Source organism: Mustela putorius, unplaced genomic scaffold (genome assembly GCF_011764305.1).
Source record: "Mustela putorius furo isolate JIRA1106 unplaced genomic scaffold, ASM1176430v1.1 tig00001618_pilon_pilon_pilon, whole genome shotgun sequence".
In the NCBI taxonomy this organism is placed as follows: Eukaryota; Metazoa; Chordata; class Mammalia; order Carnivora; family Mustelidae; genus Mustela; species Mustela putorius.
Genome location: NW_025421819.1, coordinates 719,584 through 742,242, shown reverse-complemented (window position 1 = coordinate 742,242; position 22,659 = coordinate 719,584). Strand labels below are relative to the sequence as shown.

Here is a 22,659-nt window from a genome sequence, read left to right as displayed (position 1 = left end):
CTGTGTTGCTCAAAGAAATCAACGTAAATAATGATGAGACAGTGACCTTCTCAGAGAGCAAAACTACTCAGCGATCCTCCACAATCGCTCTGTGAAATTCAGCCAGGGGCACATGGCCGTGGGAACGGTCTGCTGTGCGTGTCTGTCTCATCGAAAGCTCCTAGCACTGACGCTCGGATGCAAAGTTTTACCACTGCTGGAGGCTGTCACCTCGCAACACTGCTCCATAGTACACACAGATTCAGAAAGTTTTCTGAAAATATGCTGAACTCTTAGAAGGCACTGTAAGCAAAAATGACCAGATTGGTGGAAATCCCTCTCAATGGGGGAGATGGGCAATAAAATAAAATAAAATAAAATAAAATAAAATTAAAAATAAAAATAAAAATAAAATAAAAAATTTAAAAAAAAATCAGAAGCTGCTGGAGCAACCATTTGTTTTGATTTCTCCATCTGTGCTGGGAACCAGAGGAAGGATCTTACGATGCTGGGCATGCATGTGTCAAACTACGAGGTGCGGGTTTCGGAGCCCCCGCTGGCTCTCTGCAGCACTGGTCGGGAAGGAACAGAGCAGACTTTTGGTCAGCGGTTGAGTGCCAAGTGCCAGAAGGGCAAGCTATCGCTGGTAAAATTATTTCTATATCCAGAATGGACCGCAGCTCTTCAATGTGCAGAAAGTAGCTCCAGAAGATATTTCTACAATAAAGCTCAGACTGGGCAGCAACGCAAGCGGGCAACGCACTATTTTTGAGTCAGTTTTTTGAAAACCAGTTGCACAGATCATCAGTAAGTAGTGACCAGGCTGGTTTGGTGGAGGAAGGGTCCCTTAACATCTCCTCAGGGGGTAACACTTCCCTATTGATGTCTCCTTACCCAGCCAGTTGTGACCCCAAGAAAGTGTGCATTTGGCTCCAGCTTTTAGAACTCTTACGGACCTTCTTCTTAAGTCATGCATGTGAACTTGGAATGGACAAAGGGCTCACAAGACTATAGAAGCAATTTTATGTTTATATAAAAAAAAAACCTCACCCCCTTTTCTTTTTTTAGCTAGTGTTTTATTCTAGGTAATCTACTTTTCAGGTCCTGAGTCTGAATTATGGCCGTGCTTGAGGGGCAGACTGGGTGCAGCTATGGGAGCCCCAAAGGCAGCCTGGGATTCTGTCGCTGGGACCGCTCTTTCTAAATGTCTGACTGGAGTTTCTCTTACACATGCCATCAAAAAGCCTAGCATTTTATTGCCTTTTGGGTAGTTTCATCAGAATATTAGTATGATTTAATTCATGCAAATATAAAATAGTAAGTGCACAGTAACAGTTTTACAGGAAACTATTTGTTATTGAAGACCACAAGCCAAATGTAAATAGTGTTTAAAAGGTAAAACAAAACAAAAAACCTAAATTGTAACATTATTCATGGTGAAATGACTCTCTTTCATTAGTACACTTACAGCTTCCTAAAAGTTACATTATATCACAGAGTCGGAAGTGTTCTGAAGCTGAGTGCAGATCTGTATAGAGACAATTGGCTCAGATAATTGCAGTTTTGGAGGACACAAGGGTATAATCTCCTCTCGATGCCGCTGGCCACGCCATGCCCTCCCCCGCATGCTGATTTCCGGAAATCCCAATTCACCTTGAAGTCAAACATTCAAGCAAACACAAAACAACCAAGCAAGCAAACAGACCAGCAATTCAACTGAACCCCCCCCTCCCCGCCACCCCAAAGAACGCCTAGAAAAAAGCCTTGTGCGCTGGACTGCGCTCGCTCCCCTTCCTCCCTTTCCCATGGGTGCTTGGGGAGGAGAAGGGTGGAGGAGTTTCTGAGGAACTTCTTTTGCTTTAGCTCAAGATTTCGGAAAGATTGCTCACTTATAATTTAACCATTCTGTGCAGATGGCATACAATAAGAATTTGTACAATTTTACAACAACGAAGCTTGAAATGGGGATTATTGATACGCTTTGCGGTTGTAGGAATCGTCCGTTGGCCTTGTTGGTAAAGGGCACATCATCTCTCTCTCTTTATGATCTATTTTTCAAGCAAGGAGGGCATTAACCTCCTGGCCCCACTCTGGGATCCCTGCTCGGTTTGATTTAATTGGCTCTGACCATACCTATCGATATGCTGAGAAGAGACCTGGGAATGAGCTCGGATGCCACACGAAATGGAGGAAGAAATCTACAGAAACGGGCAGAGTCAGGAATGGATGCTTCTGACTCATTTGGAAGGTGAAAACCCCAGCCCTTCCCCCGTTTCAGGGAAAAGCACATCTTAGGTTTTGCTGCTCGTTCCCTCCCCCGCCCCATGTACTGAAGGGAAGCAAGTGGTTTCAATCCCATTCCTTGCAAGGAACAAAATAAAACAAAATAACAGTAGCAAAGCAAAATGAGTGAGAACCTACAGGAAGCTGCGGGATGTGAGCAGGCACAGGAGGCGAGGGCCGCACAGGGTCTGCGGCGCCCAGCGAGCCTGCACGTTCCCAAGTACAGAGTCGCCTTCCTCGCTGCCAGCTCTGCCACCCGCGAGAGAGGACACTATTTCTTCCTAAAAAGGTGTAATTCCTCCACGATCCTCAGCTACCCAGCTGCAGAGTTATGACACATCACACCGCAGTTACGGACACCCGAACTGTTTCACAGTCTTTCCTGCACCCAAGGCAAGCGGGATGGGTGGGCTAGAACCTCTTGCTTTTAAGAAACGACCCTTTCCTGATACGCCACCGCGCCCGGGGGTGTCCCTTCACCTCCCGAGACGGCGGTCAGTGCTCAAGCTCCTGCCCAGTCAAGCCCTCAACGGGCCTCTGGCCGCGGTCCGCCTGCCGCGGGGCTCTGGTTACCACGACGCCATAGGACCAACGCATACACATTGAGAGGAGACTACACACCCAGGTCACAACACAAGAAACAGCTTCTCTGATTGCTGGAGGTTTCTATGGCAACTGATTTTCAAACCAAAGTCCTAAACCTCATCATCAGATCCGCAGCGAGGAAGCTCAGTCTTTAGAAGGAGTAGAAAGCAACAGAAAACCGAAGATCTTTTTTGGTGCTAATAGGGAGGGATTTAAGGAATTACCAGTTTCATTTTTGAAACTGTTTCTGACTTAGTTCTTATGACCGGGACACCGACAGTCTCCAGGTTCTCCACGGCGTGATATCGCCAGCAGCTCGCACCACGTGTGGACACGGTCCTTACTGCCAGCGTGGGGCTGGACACTCATTCGGCATAAGTTCATGCGCTTCAGAGAGGTACTGATGCCACACGTGCATGTCGTGTGTGTGGAAATGTAAGGAGACAGGCCAATATGGGCCCCTCCATTTCGTAAGGGAGAATCTGCTAAAAGCCTCCTTTGGGGTGATTTTGAGTGCTTTATCAGAAAGCGCGTGCCGTGCCTGTCTCCACAACGGGACGGCATCAGTGAGCGGGAAGAAGAGACTAAAGCAATCGCTACTGATCTCGGCTCGGACCCGCCACGCCGGGCGTAGCGAACGGCCCCCACCACTTACTCTCTTACAATAACTGATGGGCATCGCTGCCCTTGTCCTGTGCTATCCGTCATTCTGTTACTGTTCAGGTTCTACCAGGGATGTTTTCTACGGGGGTTTTCATCAATAACTGTCATTTGGTGGTAACTGTATGAATCATGATGCCACTGAGCCGACCCAGTATGTACGACACGTGCTGCGTCCCTGACTGGCTGGCTGCTGGGTGAGCTCTTGACATGCCACACAGACTGTGGCTCGTGTGTGAGAACACCAGCTCGTGCTACTGTTTCCTATCACGGGACGTGCCCGTGCGCTAGCCCGGTCTCTCCAAGGCAAGCGTCTCCTGCTGAAGTAACGGGTGACTCGTCTGCTCTGGTCATCGCACAGTGAGCTGCTCTGTGCATGTCCCAGACAAATACTGTGTTGGCTTTCCAGAAACTCCAGCTGTAATGCTGTAAGTGACCCTAAGAGGTGTGCATTCGTGACATGAGCGAGTGTGACGCCCATGTCCCTGCTGGACCTTCACCGGCATCTTTCACCCTAGCTCCTACGTTCACGAGGCAACTTACGTTAGGTAGAAATATTACCTTTACCATAGTATGGCTTTTTGACATGGCTGTCCCCGGACTTGGGCTTCCTGTCTTCCCCGGGAAGCGGTCTTGGCGACTGCTCCTCGTACGGCCGCACACTGTCCCGCCTTCCGGCCTCCATCGTCATCTTGTCCCTCATGGCCTTCGCTCTCTCTGTTTCCAAGGCGATGGCCTTCTCCAAGAGGGTCAGGTTTCCCTTGGTCATGTCAAACACCTCCTCGGACCTGTCTGAGTTCACGGAGGTGGTGTCGTCGTCTCGTTCGTGGTACCCGTCCTCCTTTGCACAGCTGGAGAAAGTTCTAGACCTGGGGCTCAGCTGCTCCTCGAGCCGCATCAGGTTCATCATGTCGGAGTAGTTCCTGTCCGGCGTCCTGCCCGCGAAGTCGTCCTCTTGCCGGACGTGCTGGCGGGCGTTCATGTTCTGCGGCTGGGCCCGGTCCTGCGGGTTCGTCTCGCTCAGCTTCCGTGCCAGGTCGAAGCACTGGTTCCTGAGACACTCCAGGCTGCTCAGACACACCTCCTCGTCACTCTCCTCCACCATCTTGTCCACGAGCCCGTTGTTGACGGGCTTGCCCAGCATCATATAGTTCATGTTCCTGCCCTCCTGCTGCGACAGGGAGTCTGCGTACGCTCGGTCGCCGAGGCTCTCCGAGAGCACCACCCCGTGGCCCTGGGCCAGCAGCTTCAGCGAGTCCACGGTCTCCCTGACCACGTCGCTGTCCAGGTCCAGGCTCAGCTCGCTCTTCCGGCCCAGGGTCTCGTTCCGGTCGCTGCCGTCCTCCAGGCTGGTGGAGGTGCTGCTGTTCATCTCCGACTCCGTCCTGGCGCGGTAGGCCGCGTCCTCGGCGATCTTGCCGAGGTTCAGCAGGGACTTGGCCACCAGCTCGTCGTAATTGTCGTACTCCTCGTTGTTGTCATCCTGCTCCGCGTCCTGCGCTATGCGAGTGTTGTGGCAGCTCATGGGGTGGTCCTCTGCAAAGAAGATAAAAAAAAAAGGGACAAAAAGAAAAGAAAAGGAAAAAGTGGCTAGAACTTGAAGTTTAGTTGCAACAGCACGGAAAGCACGTCAATGCACGTCCGACCCCGCTCACCGCATGCGAGGGGCTTAGGTCCCGCGGGCAGATCAGCTGGCAGCGTGGCACCCAGGAGGCCACAGGAAGCACTTGCTACAAACTATCAGTTTCCTTAGTTACTCTGAAACAAACTAGCGTATGTGGGAAAGGTAGTTTTAAAATATTAATGTTTCATTCTAAATTTTACAAGTGACTTTTGTTTTTCATCGGCTTTATTTGTTTGCAGCCTAACAGATGCGTGATAATGTCACTCGTCCTATTACCAGGCTCTCTGAGGGTTCATGAACTTCAGTCAGTAACAACTCTTAAACAGATGTTCGCAGCAATTGCTTTTAAATCGTGTTTTCCCCAGAGATGCCCGGGCAGCGCCGTGGAAGGCCTTGGGCTTATGCAGTGAGCCCTCCGCCTCCACGGGGCCTTCAGTACCAGAAGCACATGTTTGGGCCGAATTCAGCCTTTCTTTTTTTTTTTTTTAAAGATTTTATTTATTTATTTGACAGAGAGAAATTACAAGTACACTGAGAGGCAGGCAGAGAGAGAGAGAAGGAAGCAGGCTCCCTGCTGAGCAGACAGCCCGATGCGGGACTCGATCCCAGGACCCTGAGATCATGACCTGAGCCGAAGGCAGCGGCTTAACCCACTGAGCCACCCAGGCGCCCCACGAATTCAGCCTTTCTGAATGTTCTCCCTTCCAGACAACCCATGGTCCGCAGTGAAGCAGCAGGAGCGCCCAGGAGGAGGTTAGAGCTACCTCTAACCCACAGTGGTTCCCACGTGTGCATCTCAGGTTTGAGACACACGGAGGGAAGAGTGTGCAGTGACCTGGTGCCAGCGAAGGGCAGGCCTGGGGTTGGGGGCACATCTGGGGGCCATTGGCAGCCGCAGTTAGGTGCCCCGGCACCCCGGATTTGCCTGCCCCCAGCCTCGGGAGTGGGTAGAAATACCGTATGAACAAGGATCACGTCCAATCGCAGACAAAGATTTAGGACAACTTGTTAAAACACCATCATGTTAAAAATTATGTAAAGACCCTATGTTTCACCCAAAACTATTCTGTTTAATGCTCAGGGAATATTTAGGACATGTGTCTCTCTACGGGCGTGATTGCTTCATGGATATTCCAAATACAGGCACTAAACCGTGGGCTCCGAGACGCCCCCTCCCCCAACCCTCGGACTGGGTTTGGTTAACCCCACGCCATGGCCACATCCACATCTTGTTTCTGTGATTAAAAAAAACGAGGGAGAATCGCTCTGGTTTATGAACGTGCTGACGCAATGAGCTGTGCTGACTGGCACCTGGTACCTGTTCGCTGACGGCAGAGTCAGCGTCCCTGGGGCCTCCGCAATGGGTGTCAGGGTGTTCCCTGAGGAGAGGCATTGGCTGGTGAACGAGGTTTGGGCACCCACACGTCAATAACAATTCCGGCTGCCCCCACTGCAAATCAGCACATTCTTAGGATCTAACACATCTCTCTAAGTGTCGGCAAGTCAGGTTTGCCATATCTCATAGAGCCTGGCTAGTTGTAGGAAACAAACACCGTCTCGTTCTCAATAATTCCTACACATCATTTTCTTTAGTATAAAGACTCGTGTCCCAGAGAGCAGCAAAAGAAAGAAATCCGACCCAGAGAGCGCCATTGGAAATACGGGGAACGTGTCTGAGCAGAAGGCAGACCCTGTCCTTGGCCAAGGCTTCGAGGTTTCAGAGCTGAAGGCAATCCTGTTCTACAGAATTCCTGCGGGTATGAAAGTCACGCTCTCCTCTTGGTTTACACACTTGGATTTTTATATTCATGGGCTGTGATTGGAGGAGCAGCCCCTGGGGGCCGGCCACACCCCCGCTGCCCCATGACGGGTGACTCAGAGTCCAGCACTGCCAAGCCTGCAAGGAACCAACCACGACAGAAATGTGAACGTACGTTTGGAAACACAGAAGCACAAGCAACATCCTGGGAGATTCTGCAAGATGTGTCAGAGAAGAAATCGCCATCAGGCGACGTGTTATTTTTATGATTTTCTCTTAACTTCCTCTTGTGAAACACGACTTATCCTCCTGGAGAGCTCGGGAAGGAGAAGACGCATGGAGGAGGGAACAGGAAACGAACGCCCGTGTCACCTCCTGGCTCCTTCTAGAACCGAGCAGCGGAACGTGGCAGCGGCCCCCCATCTACGAAGCTCTTCCCCCTCCTACCACATTCTACTTTTAGGTAATTTCAGTTCGTTCTCCATAGCCTCAATCTTGGGGTTATCTTCAGTTCACTTGTCCCAAATAAGGACTGGTTTTTGCTGTATTTCTGAGCTTGTGACAGCCCCCCACCCCCAACGTGCCACCCAGGGAAGGAGCAGCCTTCGCCTTTCTGGGCCCCCGGCTCGTGCTCCGTCCCCACTCAATTCCCAGCTGCCCAGCCCCCCAGAGACACAGCAGCCATGGTGCTCAACCAGCAGCCTTGCCATCCTGCAGGGGGAGGCCGAGAAGCCTCTGCGGGGAAGCAGGGCAGTGCCGCTGTCTCCGACAAGCCTCCCAGCTTTGGGCGGCAACAGCAGAGGGAGGGGTGCGAGAGCCAAGTTCCCCCCCCCTCCTGTTGCAGGCATCGAGTGAAGGTTGACCTGGAAAATAGGAGTGAGCGCTGGCCGGCCCAGGTCATTCCTCGGCTGGGGCTGGGGCCCCCGGGGGCCTGGTCACTCTTGGGGAATGTGTGCAGGGACTGGGAGGGCGCTCCCGGTAAAGGCCCCGCAGGGGGAAGCACCCTGCATGCATGCTGGCTGGGCGCACCACGGGGGCTGAGCCCACCGCGCAGGGGTCCGGCCAGGAGCCCATCTGGGAACAGGCTGGGAGCCGTGGAGCGCCTGGTGACCCAGCCCACCCAAAGTGTGGCTCTTCCTCCAGACCCCTCGCTCCATGTCGTCTGTGGCTGCGAGGCCGCCCCTAGTAAAAGTGGGAATGGCGGGTGGAACCGTGCCGGTGGCCAGAACTCCTTGCAGGTTAATGGAATTTCTCAAGTCACTGGCATTGAACTATTTGAAAACCCTTGTGAAAGCTTCTCAGGATGTGGGTGACTGTCAGCCCTCCCAGGCAGGCAGGCTCAAACCAGCCACCACGCACCTGCCTCCCCCAGGGACCAAAATCACCTGCGGGGCACATTGGGAATTCTACCTCTGGCTGTGGGTTCCGGGCAATGTACTTTCTGCTTCTTCGTCTGTCGTGCCGGGGCTCATACTGCCGTGGGTCACCGGTGGGAGTGGGCGTGAAGCATGGGCCAGACTGATCTCTGCGGCTCAGGGGCCAAAGCCGGAGCCCCGACAGTCTGCAGATGGAACCCACCGTCGCGAGGACTTCAAGACTCAGCTGGGCTCCTTCCTCACGTGCCCAGCGTGCCACCAGGAGAAGGGGCACGATGAACACAGTGTAGCTTCACGTGAGACGGAAGACCGTGACTGTTCAGATCAGGTTAGGAGAGGAGACCCAAGAATCCCAGTGCTCTCTCTGTGGCTTTCCGTTGGAAGCCTATGCCCAGCAAGGCCAGGGTGACAGACACGAGGAGCCGCTGGCTGGCCAGGGCCCTGGCGGAGTCACGGAGTTTGGACGTTGAGGCGGAGCGTGTAGTCCAGGCCCTGCAGGCACAGGCCGCTCAGCGACGGGCCCACAGGCCCTTTCAGTGTCTCCGTTAACTTTCAGAAACGTCGTGTGTGTGAATTTCATCTCCTTTGAGTCAGACGGTTACAATTTATCCTCAACCATTACATTAGGAAACCCAAAAAACAGCTTAAACAAAAATCATGCAGGATTTCTCCACCTTCACGACGTCAGTCTGACATGCACAGAACTCGGGGGACGATGTTATGATGATAAACACTGGCTTTTTCATATGTTGTCTCTAAATGATGGGTCTGCGACACAGATCCGGATTCTTTCACTATCCAGTCTGGATTGTCGCCATGGTTCTCTCCAGACTTCCAAATGAGCCGTGGGCGGGAAATACACAGCCGATCCAAAACCAAAACAAGGACAAGGAAGAAACCGCAGAAGGACCAACAGAAAGAAGAGACACAGGAAGGGCTGAGCCGCTCCACAGGCGACGGGTCACAGACCATGGGGTCTGGCAGCATCCCCCAGTGGGGCGTGCGATCAAGTGTCCTTGTCACATAGGATGGCAGTATTACGGGTGTTTCTTTTTGATGACAGAACTGAACGGCGATCAGAACTTACATTTGACTTGGGAACAGAGAAGTGTGGTAGAATCTTAGATCGCGATGCCTCTACGCCCCGCAGGGAAGAGAAGTGGTGGCCGTCATCGATCCCCGGGAAGCACAGGGCGTCCAGCAGGGGGGTCGGCTGGCAGCTCGGCTCAGGGCAGCCCCAAGGCATGTGACCATCCAGAACCAGGGGTGGAAGCACCGCCTGCGCCCTCCCACAGCGACAGAGCTAGGGATCACGCTACTGCTGACCGGCGAGAGGGAGGCTGTCCGGGATTCTGTGCAGCTCTGTGTCCCCCTGGGCAGCAGCTGGACGGCACAGTCCTCACGACTAGACCAGAGGCTCCTTCTAGATTCTTCCCAGCCAGACCTTTGTTCTTTGTAGCACACGGTTCCTGCCTTCCGTGTTGGTGTGGATGGTCTGAGCATTTCGTTAGGACACCGGCCACAGAAGCTGGTGTAGATTGTCAGCTCAGCCTGTCAACTCCCGGGGCCTGACCAGGGGACTTCCGGTCACTCAGATGCGCAGAGGAGGTTAGGAAATGAGGGGATCCTGGCCTGACGTCAACAGAGCACTGAACTCACAACACTGTGTCCCTGGAAAGTGTGAGGGAATCGAGCAGGCAAGGAGGTGGGAAGGGGGTGCGGGGGGCTGGGGAGGGTCACAGGGCGGGCAGAGACCACCTCCCCACTGTGCTGACAATGACCTTCCCCGTCCACGCCACCCCTGCAGCCGGCCCACGTCCGGAGCCCAGGTGGAGGGACGTGAGCTCCCGCCCCCAGCCTTCTTCCTGTCCGTCCCCCAGAGGTGCTTTGGGACTGATGTGGTGTCTTCCCGTCTGAGGTAGAGGACAAGTGTCCCATCCACCCAGGTGCTGGTTTGTGCCACAGCCTCTTCCCCCCAGTGATGAGCACTGGCGCCCCGGCTCCCTCCCTGAGGTCTCACTCCTGGCCTGACAAGGGGGGAGGGGCAGAACCCCAGGGTCTCTCAGCACTTCAGCCCTTGTGGAGCAGGAAAGGAAGGAAAGTCCTTGACCTGAGAGGGGGGCAGGGCTGTCACACACCTTTGGCAGGAAGACCCCACCTCACAGTTCCTAATCAGGGTCACTGGACAATGTCGTTTGTCTTATTTTCCGTTTTAGGGGAACTTGCAGACGAGGTCTGCTGTATCTGCCATCTCAGCAGTGGCTTCGGGGTTGCTGGTGGCTGAAATTATCCATGCAGAGACGCATGCCTTGACCCTTGTCAGCGCGAGTACAGAAAGATGCCTGCGCATCCCAGAGCCCGGCGGCCGCCCCCAGCATCATTCTCTTAGGCTCCCAGAGAATTAGTGCGGGAAAGAGTCGTCCGTAGGACTGTATCGAGGCTTTCACATTTGAAGAGCTGTGGGCCCGTTGGCGTCCGGCGCCCTGGCAGGCTGTGAGTCCCACAGCCCCGGTCGCCCGGGCTTCCCGTGCCCTCACAGCGCTCACCCCACCTCCAGAACTTGCAGATCTTCTGGAGACTCAAACGGGGCTGACCTCAAAGACCGGTTATCCAGGAGATACAAAGGTCTGAGGGAGGAAGGCCTGTCCTCGCTTCCAGGAGGAGAGGCGACGCTAGGTCCCCCTGCTCCCGTGTGGGTGTAGGTGAGCCAGCTGGTGCAGGCTCGGCCGAGACCCCCAGCGGGACGGCAGCCCGACTCCCAAGGAGCCTCTGGCTCCCGGATTTGAAGGGAAACAGATCTTTCTGGGGCGGGAGGTGGGTAGGTGGGGAGCGCACTGGGGTTGTGGAGCAACGGCCGATCTTCCCTAAGTGCACGTGCAGCGGGAGCTCTGACCCGAGTGTTCTCCACCCGTCAGCACAGATCGCGGGAGCACAGAACTGGCTCTCTAGGCCGCCCCAGGGGTCCCCAGGAAGAGCCGTCCACTCTTCAGAATCAATTTGTCTCTCATTTATCCACAGAGGCGGGCACGGTCTGATTCTCCTTGGGCTTGTTTTCTCCTTTCTCTTCCAAACACAGGCCGCTTCTCTACCACAGCGGCTCGTTGAGCCCCACAGCTCCACGCCCTCCCTCTGCACAGGAACAGGGTCCCCTGCACCGCACCCCTCCCCTGACTGCTCTGGCGGTGTGACGCACCAGGCACAGGTCCACAGGCTGTGCTGGTGGCTGCGTGAGCATGAGGACGTGTCCGAATTCTGTTCACACCAATAAAATACTCAGAGTCTCTTTGAACTGAATGTTTACAACGAGTGATGGAGGACGTCCGGGTGGCTGAGTCGGTGAAGCGTCCAAGTCTTCATTTCTGCTCAGGTCATGATCCCGGGGTGGTGAGATCAAGCCCCGTGTTGGGCTCTGTGCTGAGCACAGTCTCCCGGAGGCTCCTGCCCTCTGCTGCCCTCGCCCCCTCTCTCACTCTCTTTCTCTCTAAAAATAAATAACTCAATCAAAAGAAATCAAATAAAATGAGTGAATGAAATCTGACATATGATTCCCAATTGATTTTGAAAAAATATGTGGAATTAGCTAAATTTTGCCTTTAATTAAGGAGAGTAGATCGCACCTGCCCGAAGTGAACTGCCTGTACTGGTGAAGGGAGCAGGGGGCCCTGGGCCGAGGTGGGACTCGGGTGACCGGCTGCCTGCGGGCACACTCGTTCCCGTCGTGGGGAGGGGACACGGGCTGCTGCGGCTCCCGTCTGCAGTGCTCTCTGTGGGGAGAAGGTGGCCATGGCTCTGGGTGTCTCACTCTTGCGGGGCTCCCTGGGGAGCGCCGCTCCGCAATCCCGGAGAGAGAGAGAGTTGCGAGACAGTCTCCATCCTGGCTGGCCTCATGCTCATCCTCTCCTGGGCGCTGCAGGTGCGGGAGGCACAGAAGCAGGACAGACACACGGAGAGACTGCCGGGGAGTGGGCTCAGCCTCCTTGGGGTTCAGCGCCCTCTGGGGGTGCCGTCCCGCTGGGTCTCTCTGGTTCCTCCCACGCTGGCCTCGTTCTGCTCAGTGTTGAGCGAGGGGATGACCTCGGTAAACGAACGCCATCACCCAAAATGTGTACTTCCAGCCCTTACCTGGGAACCCTGCATTTTCCTTCTGTGGCTGCTCCTGGGCTTCCGCCTCGTGCCCGTGAACGTCTGTACCTCGAGTGGCTCGCCTACTTGTTGGCCCCGGGGGCCGTGCACTGGTCCGGCCGGCTCCGGGGCGTGCGTGGTGCCTTCCGTCTCTGCTGCCCGTCCGCCCCACGCAGCACGAGCAGTCGCTCCCTGCACCCGCCGGGTCGCACCGGCTGCCTTCCGGCTCAGCTGACACGCATGATCCCTTCGAGACACGTGCAGGCTCCCGACGAGTTCCGAGCTTCAGAAGGGTCTACGGATCTCGGCTCCTGTCTGCCCCAAGCTCTCCTTGTGCCCGGACAGCAAAGGTTTCCCGCACCGCTCAGCTGTGCACTGTGCAACCGGCCGGTGACCCAGGGGTACCCACATGGGTCCAGATTTGGGAATACCAGCACCACTGGGTCCCACAGGGTAAACTGAGGTATGGGGGATGCCCCTAACTAGGAGGGATGTAAACTCCAGCAGTCTTTGGTTGGTTTGGGTCAGATATCGGCATTTCTAGACGCGTTCCTCAAACGGCACACATGCAAGCTCTGGGGAGCACAGGGCATGAGGACAATTGTGTCAGACCTCAGACAAGTGTGACTGTTGCAGCTCTCAGGGACGGGGGGACCCAGAGCCAATCCCCTCCGCTAGTCACCCGGCTGCTGTCACGCAGTTCTTGGAGCAGAACAATTAACCAGGCTCGTGTCCTGGTGGCAACGGAAGTGACAGCTGGGAGACACGCAAAGCCACGGAAAGCAAGTGAGGCATGTGTCGAGCCGTGGTCTGTGCGCAGAGGAGCAGGGAAGCCTCGCGGGGGAAGACGGGGACCAGGACATGGTGCGTCCACTGTGGAACTGGCAGTACGTGGGACGCGCCTCCGGCGGTGGTCAGGGAGGAGCAGACAGCGCCCCTGCCTGCGAGGCCCAGGATAGACGTCATGAACATTCTGTGACTCTATTCATTTAAACTAACGTCGTACTTCCTAGGTCTGACTGGTTTGTGGTGGATAACCACGTGTGGCCGGTGGCTCTCACATGCCAGCACGGGGTCAGCATGACGAACTTGTGGGCGCTGAGCTCTGGTTCCGGTTCTGGCACCGTGCACGGGCGCAGCTCGGCTCGAGGACGCTGCGCCACTTACAGACTGGGGCCCGCGGCCTCCCTGGGTCTAGCACATCTGTCGGCGCTGGGGTCCCCACAGCATCTGCTCACTTCCTGTCTCTGCGTCACCTTTGGGGATTCTCACCATTTCTGACCTTTTCCATTGTTAGTCTCTGCTACGGGGGATTTGCGATCAGTGATTAGAAGTCGTGAAAGCGCAGGGGACAGCTAGCGTGTTTTAGCACTGAATTATTTCCCCGTGAACGTGTGTGCTCTTTGTTCAGACGTGATGCCGTTGCATACTTACCGGGCCATGCGCAGTGTAGACATGACCTGCACGTGCATCGGGAGGCTGGACACGCCATTCGGCCTGCTTCATCTCAGCGGCCCGGAACATGGAGCCCACAGTCTCTGGGTCTGTCATGCATGTGATTCACGCATGTATTTGTGCGACACGAAGTTTACATAAACCATCCACCAGCTCACCGCTGCGCATACGGGAACCAACTCCACGATGTCCTCAGGTCCTGGGGCTGTCTTGTGGGCCCCGCACCCTTGCTTTGGAGAGTGACCGACTCGCTGGTCCTGAGCACAGAGCCTGAGACGTGAGCCCGGTTTGCGTGAACTCTGGGAGGGAAAGCAGAGCTGGGTGACAGACACACGTCTCCCGAGCATCACGCAGAGGGGAGGTCCCAGGGCTGGTCTGCCGTGCGGCTCTGCCCCTTGTCCTGCCCGTCAGATGAGCTGCAGTCCTGTGTCCCCCTGAGTCCTCACGTTAGATCTCCGGGTCAGACAAGTGGAGAAGCAGGAGGATGGGTTGTGAGGAGGGTCAAGGTACCTGTTCAAACCCTTTACAAATCGTCTGAGGACGAGCTCCGTCTTACTGATTCTAAATGTTGTCCACTGTGTAAGATGAAACATACTGAAGCCAAAGGAGATAAACTGAAGGAAAAGTAGGAGTTTTCATAGGGGACCAAGTTACATAATAACCTGCAGAAATTGTGAGTTATGTTCCTTTCTTTTTTTAAATTAATATTTTATTTGTTATTTGAGAGACAGAGAGTGCACAAGCAGAGGGAGGGGCAGGCTTCCACTAAGCAGGGAACCCGACCTGGGGCTCAATCCCAGCACCCTCAGATGAAGGCCTGAGCCGCAGCAGATGCTTTACCAACGGAGCCTCCGCGGGCCCCCAGTTGTGTTCCCCGACAGTGTTTGTTCATGAGCAAGTGACCTGCACCCGAATAAGCATGGCGCACCTCTGAGGATCCTTTCATTTGTTGACTTCTATGTCCCTGGCTTATCCAAATTTCATCTTAAAAATAAGATAGTCGTACCCCCCCCCCCCGAAAGGAGCTAGATGAAGTCAGTAGCTCTCAGGCCGAGACAGACTGACCCAAGTTAACCACCGTCTCTCCGATCCCTCTGCCTCTCTGTCCTCTGTTCTCTGTCTCTCCCTGTCTCTCTCTCACACACACACACACACACGCACACGCACACAGCTCAGAGAGTCTCCAAATTCTGCGGAATGGACCGGACACGCAGGTGTGTGCGCAGTCGGCGTGCGGGTCGGGAGGGAGCGTTGGGAGCACTCAAGGTCCCTGTTCTTCATCCTACTCAACCACGGCTACAGCCCGTGGGATGGACACAATCTGACCTGTGTCCAAAGGCCCTTCGAAAACAAAAGCAGCATGACTTTTCAGGGACCTATGTTCAACAACCTTTGGGGTCTGGAAATTTTGCTCTTTGAGCCTGGACCTTTACGGCTCGGCCGTAGCGCGTGGCCGCTGACTCTGCCCTTTGTCAGGAACCCGGATGTCTCCCCTTGCACACGCGCTGCTCTTCCGTTCTCTGTCCTGCATTTCTTCTGGCAGGAGCTGTATTCTGCTTGGTTTCTGTGTCCTCGCGGGATGTTCTGTCTCTGGAAACGGGCTGTCCCTTGCGTCGGCGCGGCCTCACTGTGCACAGGCCACGTGCTACACCCAGCCTCGGGCTTGGGCTCGGGCTCGGGCTCGTGGAGGAGCTTGAGTAGACGCGTGGGGCCAGGGCCGCTAACACCCGCCGCTGCTGGTACCTTGGAACCACATCTCCGCTCCACAGGGCACCGGTTTCAGCTTCCAGACGGGACGGCAGGCTGGGCTAGAGGCCTGTGCTCGCCTCCTAAAGCTTCGACAGGCAAACCGAGGGCCAGCGAGGGCAGCGACCCACCCACAAGTAGTCCCCTTGGGGCCAGGAGCATCCGCGAGCCCACGCCTCGGGGCTTTATTCTGCTTCGAATGGCTGGCATTTGGAATAGGATTATGTTAAGAAAACACATAAGCTGGGAATTCCTTCAAGTGGCCCTTAAAACAAATTGAATACAAACGGATTAAATCTGTTCTCTTGCCTCCTTTATTTTTTCTTCTTATGGGAAGAAAGAGCTTCCCCCGGCACACTCCGTACGTGCTGCTCACATCTTATGTGCACGACGCTACATCCTCGGCAGATTTTCCAGTCCGGATGTAAGTGTCTGAAAATTCATGAAATACCAGCTCTGATTATATCTTACACTCATGCAAAATCAGTTTGTGTGAAGAAAGTTGAATTTTTACTGCAGATTTCTACCTAGAAATGTCTGGCTCTGTGTTCACTCACTTCCCCGGGCTTGAGCTGGGCCCTCCCTGCCCCCATATCTGTACACTAAGCCCTCCTAAAACGACGCTTCCACGGATGTAGGGAAAGACTAATTTTTAACATGATAGAAAAATCATCACATGTTTCTCCCGTGTCCCCCGCCGTTCTCCTGTTGAAACCGTGCACGCCAAACACACCGTCTTTGTTCCTGTGTTGGTCTCGGAGCTCGGGGCCGTTTCTGCTGACCTCGGCAGAAAGCTGGCTCGTTAACGGTGATTCCCGCTAATGGTGAGTTTCCGTGCCTGCGTTTCAACCAGTTCCTCATTAGGGACAGTTCCGGAGAACGACGTGACAGGGTAATTGGCTCATCAATGCCAGGACAGCATCCTGAAGGGGTGGGGGCAGCCCGGGCCCCGCACCCCCTTCCTCTGCCTTTGTCTCAGAGAAACCCGAGCCCGTCTTCTACACGTCAGGGGCGCCTTAACCACGGGGGCCTGACCGCCTCATCCTGCTCGACAGAAAACACCTGCACACGTTGAACGTTTCTTGCGGAGGAACCGGTGGTGTGACTGCAGAGAACAGCCTGCCAGCAGCTCCAGGTGTCCCGCGAGGGCGTGGGAAGTGCCCGGAGGCAGAACGGGAAAGGCGCGGCCACCGGCGCAGCGTGAGGATGGGACAGAGGCCCGAGAAGAGCCGTGCGCCCCGGGTGCCGCTGCGTCTCTGGTCCGCGGGCTTTGCCGCGCCTGCTCCGAGCGTATCCTCTGTCCCGAAGGTCTCTCCGCTGTTACTCACGCTCCCCACAAACCAGCCTGCTCCTCCCTCACCGGGAGCTCCTGGGACAGCCACCCCACGGCGCAGCTGTGAGGACAATGACAGCCTCAGGACAGGAAGGGCTTGTGGTTTTCCTACTCCGACCAAACGATCTAGGAAACCGTCCCTCAGAGCCGAATGACCCAGGGTGGTCCCAGGAGTCCACAAAGAGCAGCACAGAAAGGACCTCACGGTTTACAGACGTGTTCCAGAAGCAGGACGCTAGGAAACGGTTACGTGTTGAAGACGGCTGTGGCATGAGTGCCGTCTCCAGTCTGGAGAGCAGACTGGTGCATCCTTCTTGGAGTTGTCTTTCCTGGCGGCGGGCAGATCTGCACGTCCTCAGATGGACAACATTCACACACACAGATGCCGATGGTATGGACACGTGGGGCTACCACTGACAGTTGATTCTTTCTAGTGGGGTGAACTATGAAACCAAACCCTAACTTATGAGGCATTTTAAGTGACCATATTATCTAAATGTCTCAAATCGTAAGAATTCAAAAACATAATAACAAAATCTGCCATTAGAAAAATCTGTGATTCCTGAATAATAACTTTCTTACCTTTAGTATAACAAGGAAACTTTGATTAAATAAATGCAGTCTAGGTCATTGCAATGTATTTTGAAAATAAAATCCTCCACGCAGAAGACCAGGCCAACTAGACAAAATATAATTTTGATTAATTAAATCTGAATTTAATCTGAAATGAATTACTCAGATATTCTTCCCTGTTGCTCAAATACGCAGACAATGATAAAAAGGACGTGAGCAGAGTTTGACCAACAGCTGGAAGCCCTTGAATCTTTCTAGGCCTGGCTCTCTCCTGAACACAGCAAGGACATGGTTTCCCCCTCTCTCCCACAAGCCCTGAAGACCTCACAGGATCCCGAACCTTAATATGCTCGCTGGGCGTGTGCATTATTAGCAATATTTTGTTTGTAGGTGACAACAGTGCTGTAGGATCCTGGGAATTCAAATAATGATCGAATTCCCGGGTCATAAATAATGGTCCTTCTATAACCTGGACAGTCCATGCTGGAAGGGATCTGATGACAGCTCAGGGACAGGATGGCCACTGAGAGCAGGAACAAAGGAACACGAAAGATTGACTTCAAGAGGGAGACCCAGAACCCCAGCCACCAGACAAGAAAGGGACAGCCCCTGCCTTTCCCAAGTGCGTGATTTCTGCCAAATCCATTCAAGGAGTGGACAAAGGCACTCCGTTTGGGATGCCCTGTGCTGACAGTGCGTCTCCCACGGTGAAGACGTCATGATCAAGGCTGGAAGTCACACTCGTTGACGGTGATCCTGGCACTAAACTCACCAAGACGGTAAACCAGCACGTGTTCGCTAAGAGAGGATGTGGAAACAGGAGATTGTCGGCTATGACTGCTTGATCAGCAAAGCATTTGGCCAGCTGGGGTCCTGGACCCAGTGAAGTGGTTCTGGCAAATCTCGGTGAAGTGGTTTCTAGTGACCGGGCCCTGAAGTGATTTCTTCTTAGGAAAGATGCTTCAGCTTGACCCAGAGATCAAGCAAGACTTTGGTGCTTCTCTGCAAAGAACTGGCAGCGACCTGAGCCCCCGGGGATGGTCGTCCATGTGGACTGTCACTGTTATGTCTGAGAGATGCCTGGGGACTGAGGACTCACCCAGGAGCGTCTCTGACAGGGGGTGGATGGGGACACCTGGCTGCTGAGGATACTCCCTTGGAGGTCTTAGTCTTAGGAGGTGCTGGGGGAGCACTGCTGAATGTGAATTCTGGATCCAGGAGCCTGACAAAGGAGTGTTTATCCTCGGAGCAGGCATTCGCCTCCCAACTGTGTCCTTGTATACCCAGATTCTCACGCAGTACCTGCCAGTCCCTGTCTAGACGGTCCTGCTGGGAGACACTCGGGGCCCACATCACACACACCCACCAGACAGCCGCTTATGCTCACTTACTTGAGTTTTTCTAGAAAAACACCACTCGTTTTGATCTGCTATCTCACTTTAAAACACAATCACATTCTAAGCATCCAAGTTAGGATAATGATTAAAAACGCCCCAATCTCAGTGACCACAATCGCGAAAGTGTGGAAGGAGCCGAGATGCCCTTCAACAGACGAATGGACAGAGAAGACGCGGTCCATATACACAACAGAATAGGACTCCGCCATCAGCAAGGGTGAACACCCGGCATTTGCATCGACGTGGAAGGAACTGGAGGGGATTTTGCTGAGGGAAGTAAGTCAGTCAGAGAAGGACGATCATCCTACGATCTGCCTTGTGGGTGGACTACAAGAACGAGTGCAGAGACCACAGGGCCGGGGCAGGAGCGGGGATTAAATACGATGAAACCAGAGAGGCAGGCAAACCATAAGAGGTTCTCAGCTCTAGGAAACAAACCGAGGGTGGCTGGAGGGGAGGTGGACGGGGGGATGGGGTGACCGGGCGATGGGAGTTGAGAGGCTCGTGCTGTGATGGGCACTGGGTGTTCTGTGTGACCGACGACTTGTTGAACATCTACAACTGCCCTGTACGCTGGCCGACTGAACCGAAACAGAAAGGAAGAAACCTACCTAAGTTGTCTTGTAAAGCGATTGTATTAAGTCTCCGCTTCTCCAAACTACGACACTTGGTACTTTAAAAGTAGGTTATTTAAAATGTGAACCAAAGTGCACTAAAATTGAAAGTTTAATTGAAGTCAGTGAAGAACAGAACCTAACATGCGTAAGACCCTGGGTTACATTCTGCACAGCCGTCCTAGCAGAGCCACACCAGACACCCGCCGGGGAGCAGGGCTGCCGCTGCCGGCCGAGTGCACAGCGCTGTTGGGAGGAGCCGCGCCACTCACCCTGTCTGTGGCAGGAGCCCCGGCCCAGCTGCAAACTGGTCACCGGCTTCAGAAGTTGGCAACCTCACCCCGAACCACACACACCCAGGAACGTGTTCACAGGCGATTTGCCAAATCGTTCAGCTTTCCAGCGTCCCGCACACTGTCTGAGATTCTGAGCACGCACAGCTCTGGCTGGTCAGGGACGCCGGGGCGTGGGCCCACGGTCCGCACAGGGAGGCCGCGGGGCCTCCGGGACGTGCTGCCATGTGCGTCTCCAGACCGTCTCCACACGGTGCTCTCAACGTGACGACAGGGGAACAGCCTCGGGGCCGCACACATTGGGCGTGAGATCGGCGTGTGCGCAAATGCTCACAGGAGCGCGTGGCCGTGTGCCCAGACCTGCGTGAGGGCGCGGTGGCCACGACCTGCTCGAACCCGCGGAACGTCCAGGCTCCTGAAGGAGGGACGCTCATTGGCGTCCGCCGCTCCGGGCTCATGCCCGCAGCCTCGTTCCGTCGCGGACAACGCGCCACCCTCACTGGCTGACGCCTCTGCCCTTCGTGCGGAGAGGTCAGCCTCCAGGGCTCAGAGCTGTTAGAGCTTCGAGCCAGAGGAAGAAGCGTGAGAGAAACACTGCCTTCGCTCCTGACACGTCTGGCATTTCTCTGAGCCGATAAAGACTACGTCTAGATTCTTCAGAAAACGCCCACCTTTCTCCAGAAAAGAAGTGACTTTTAGAAAAGGATTATCCCCGAGTCACATTTATGGGTTTGCCCCTGACAGGAAGCCGGACGGAAGGGCAAACCCGTCTTCCATCTATTGCCCAAACCCTGGACACCCCCGTGCACCAGGCTTTTGTGTGTACGTGTCACTTCCAACACCGGACGCCCCAGGTCGGTCCTCGGATATGAAGCAGAGGTATCGCACGTCAGCAATGTCCCTTCCCACCCCGTCCGTGCAGAAAGGACCACAATCGGCAACACACAGACAAGACTGACACCCCCGTTGGCGCCCCGGGGTCCTGCCCAGCTTCCAGCCCCCGGAAGGCAAGCGGCTAGGCCGTCCCCACACCAGCCCCTGGACACCAGCCCCTGGGCTAGCGCGGCAGTCCGGGCAGGGCATCCACGATCATGGAAGGTTAAGGACCAGGCGCGCCGCCCTAAGTTTCCAGCTACAGCAGCTCAGACAAGCGAGTGCCCGAGTGGCCCGAGGGCACCGCAGCCCGTCTCGGTGGCGAGCCGCGCGGACTGGAGTGGGGCGGCATCTGCTGTCCCGCAGGACAAGGAAAGGGACACTCTCAAACCAGTGCAAAGGACGCGCGGTCGATACCCGTTTCAGCCTTGCCCAGGCCGACTTATTTTGTGAGTGAGCCACCGGGCGACTCCGGGAGCTCCACGCCCGTTACGGCCCCGACACCGCCGGACGCCGGCTGCGGCCGCAGAGATTACCGTGGTCGTCCTCGTCCTCGTCCTCGTCCTCCTCCTCCTCCTCCTCCTCCTCGTCCTCCACGTCCTCGTCGTCCTCGTCCTCGTCCTCCTCGAGCTCCTCCTCGTCCTCCCGGTCCCCCTCCTCCTCCTCCTCGTCCTCCCTGTGCTCGTCCTCGTCCTCCGAGAGCTCCTCCTCCTCGTCCTCCGACCCCTCGCTCTCGTAGCACTCGTCCACCGAGGAGCTGTCGGCTTTCACGGCGAACGGCTTTCGCTTGGGAGCAGGTTCTTGGGGCTGCTTATCCTGTGTTTTTCTTTTTTTAGCCAAGGGGCAGCCATATACGCTGTGGAGAGAGAGAGAGAGGGAGAGGGAGGGAGAGGGAGAGCCGTGTCACTATCTTTGGATGTTAGAGCACCAGGGTCCCAGGTCAGGGGAGCCGAGACCCCGCATGAGTGCCGTCCACACAGGGACGGAGCCGAGACCCCACATGAGTGCCGTCCACACAGGGACGGAGCCGAGACCCCGCATGAGTGCCGTCCACACAGGGATGGAGTGCATCTGGTCCCCACTGCACAGTCTCCTTGCCGAGGCCTTGGTTACAGCCATTACACACAAACGCAGAGGTCCCATGACCCATGGAGTTCAGGAGGATGCTTGGTGACACACTGCCCCCACATCACGCAGGTGACAACACAAATTCACCTTTTTAAACAACCAGCCAAATATGCCTTCAGTGCAATGTACATTCTACAAGAAGACTGGGTCCGTGCACAGTAAGTTAACACACACGCACTCTATGAAGGATGAAAATATGTGTGTTGTGAGAAAGCTCTGGGTGTACTTGGATCTTTCTACCCTACAAACAACGGCGTCTGTAAACAGAACGCACTCCTCGGAGATGAACCGTGCACGCCTGTTGCTGAGGACAGCCACGCGACTGAACCGTAAACAGAAGATCATCTCGACTTTACAGAAAGCAACTCAGCATTAGAGGCGGTCATCCCTAAATCTTGCTGAAACTGGCCCAGACTTGGGTCAGACCCTTAGAACAGGCCCCCACCCCCGTTCTCTCAGGAAGGACAATTTTCCCAAATGACGTTAATTATAGCGCTTGTTGTCCTGGAAATCCCACAGCTGCAGCACAAGGGGAAAGACACGGAGGCACAAAGAGAGACGCTCCTTCTGTCTGAAACAAGATGCGCCATCTCCGTGACCGACTGAGCAGCCGCAGGACTCTGATTAGCTTTCGGACCTGAAATGTGGAGCACGGATCCTATGCACCCATTTTCCGAGGCTCCTTGGTGCCAGGCCCCAGGCCCTGCCAGATTCAGAGGGGAAAGGCACAGATGTAGACAGGGGAGTGTGAGACCATGCTGGAAGCAATCGGTGTGGTTCACACGTGCACAAAGGACCCCATGCCATGGCCATGTAGGGAAGGGCTGTTGAAGGAACGGAGGGCTTGTGATCAGTGCTG

At 55.0% G+C, this 22,659-nt stretch overlaps 1 protein-coding gene across 11 annotated transcripts in view; it reads right to left on the bottom strand.

The window, feature by feature from the left end:
- The window catches only part of MYT1L (myelin transcription factor 1 like), a 390,355-nt gene that overhangs the window by 78,375 nt on the left and 289,321 nt on the right, over window positions 1-22,659 (bottom strand). For 8 of the 11 annotated variants that reach the window (XM_013052872.2, XM_013052863.2, XM_004745719.3 and 5 more), the window contains exons 9-10: window positions 21,209-21,528; window positions 4,069-5,043 (exon numbers count right to left, since the gene is read on the bottom strand). In XM_013052872.2, the coding sequence (XP_012908326.2) occupies window positions 4,069-5,043; window positions 21,209-21,528 (1,295 nt within the window). The remainder of the gene's footprint in view (window positions 1-4,068; window positions 5,044-21,208; window positions 21,529-22,659) is intronic. The other 3 variants (XM_013052871.2, XM_045087915.1, XM_013052875.2) reach the window with 1 other exon arrangement.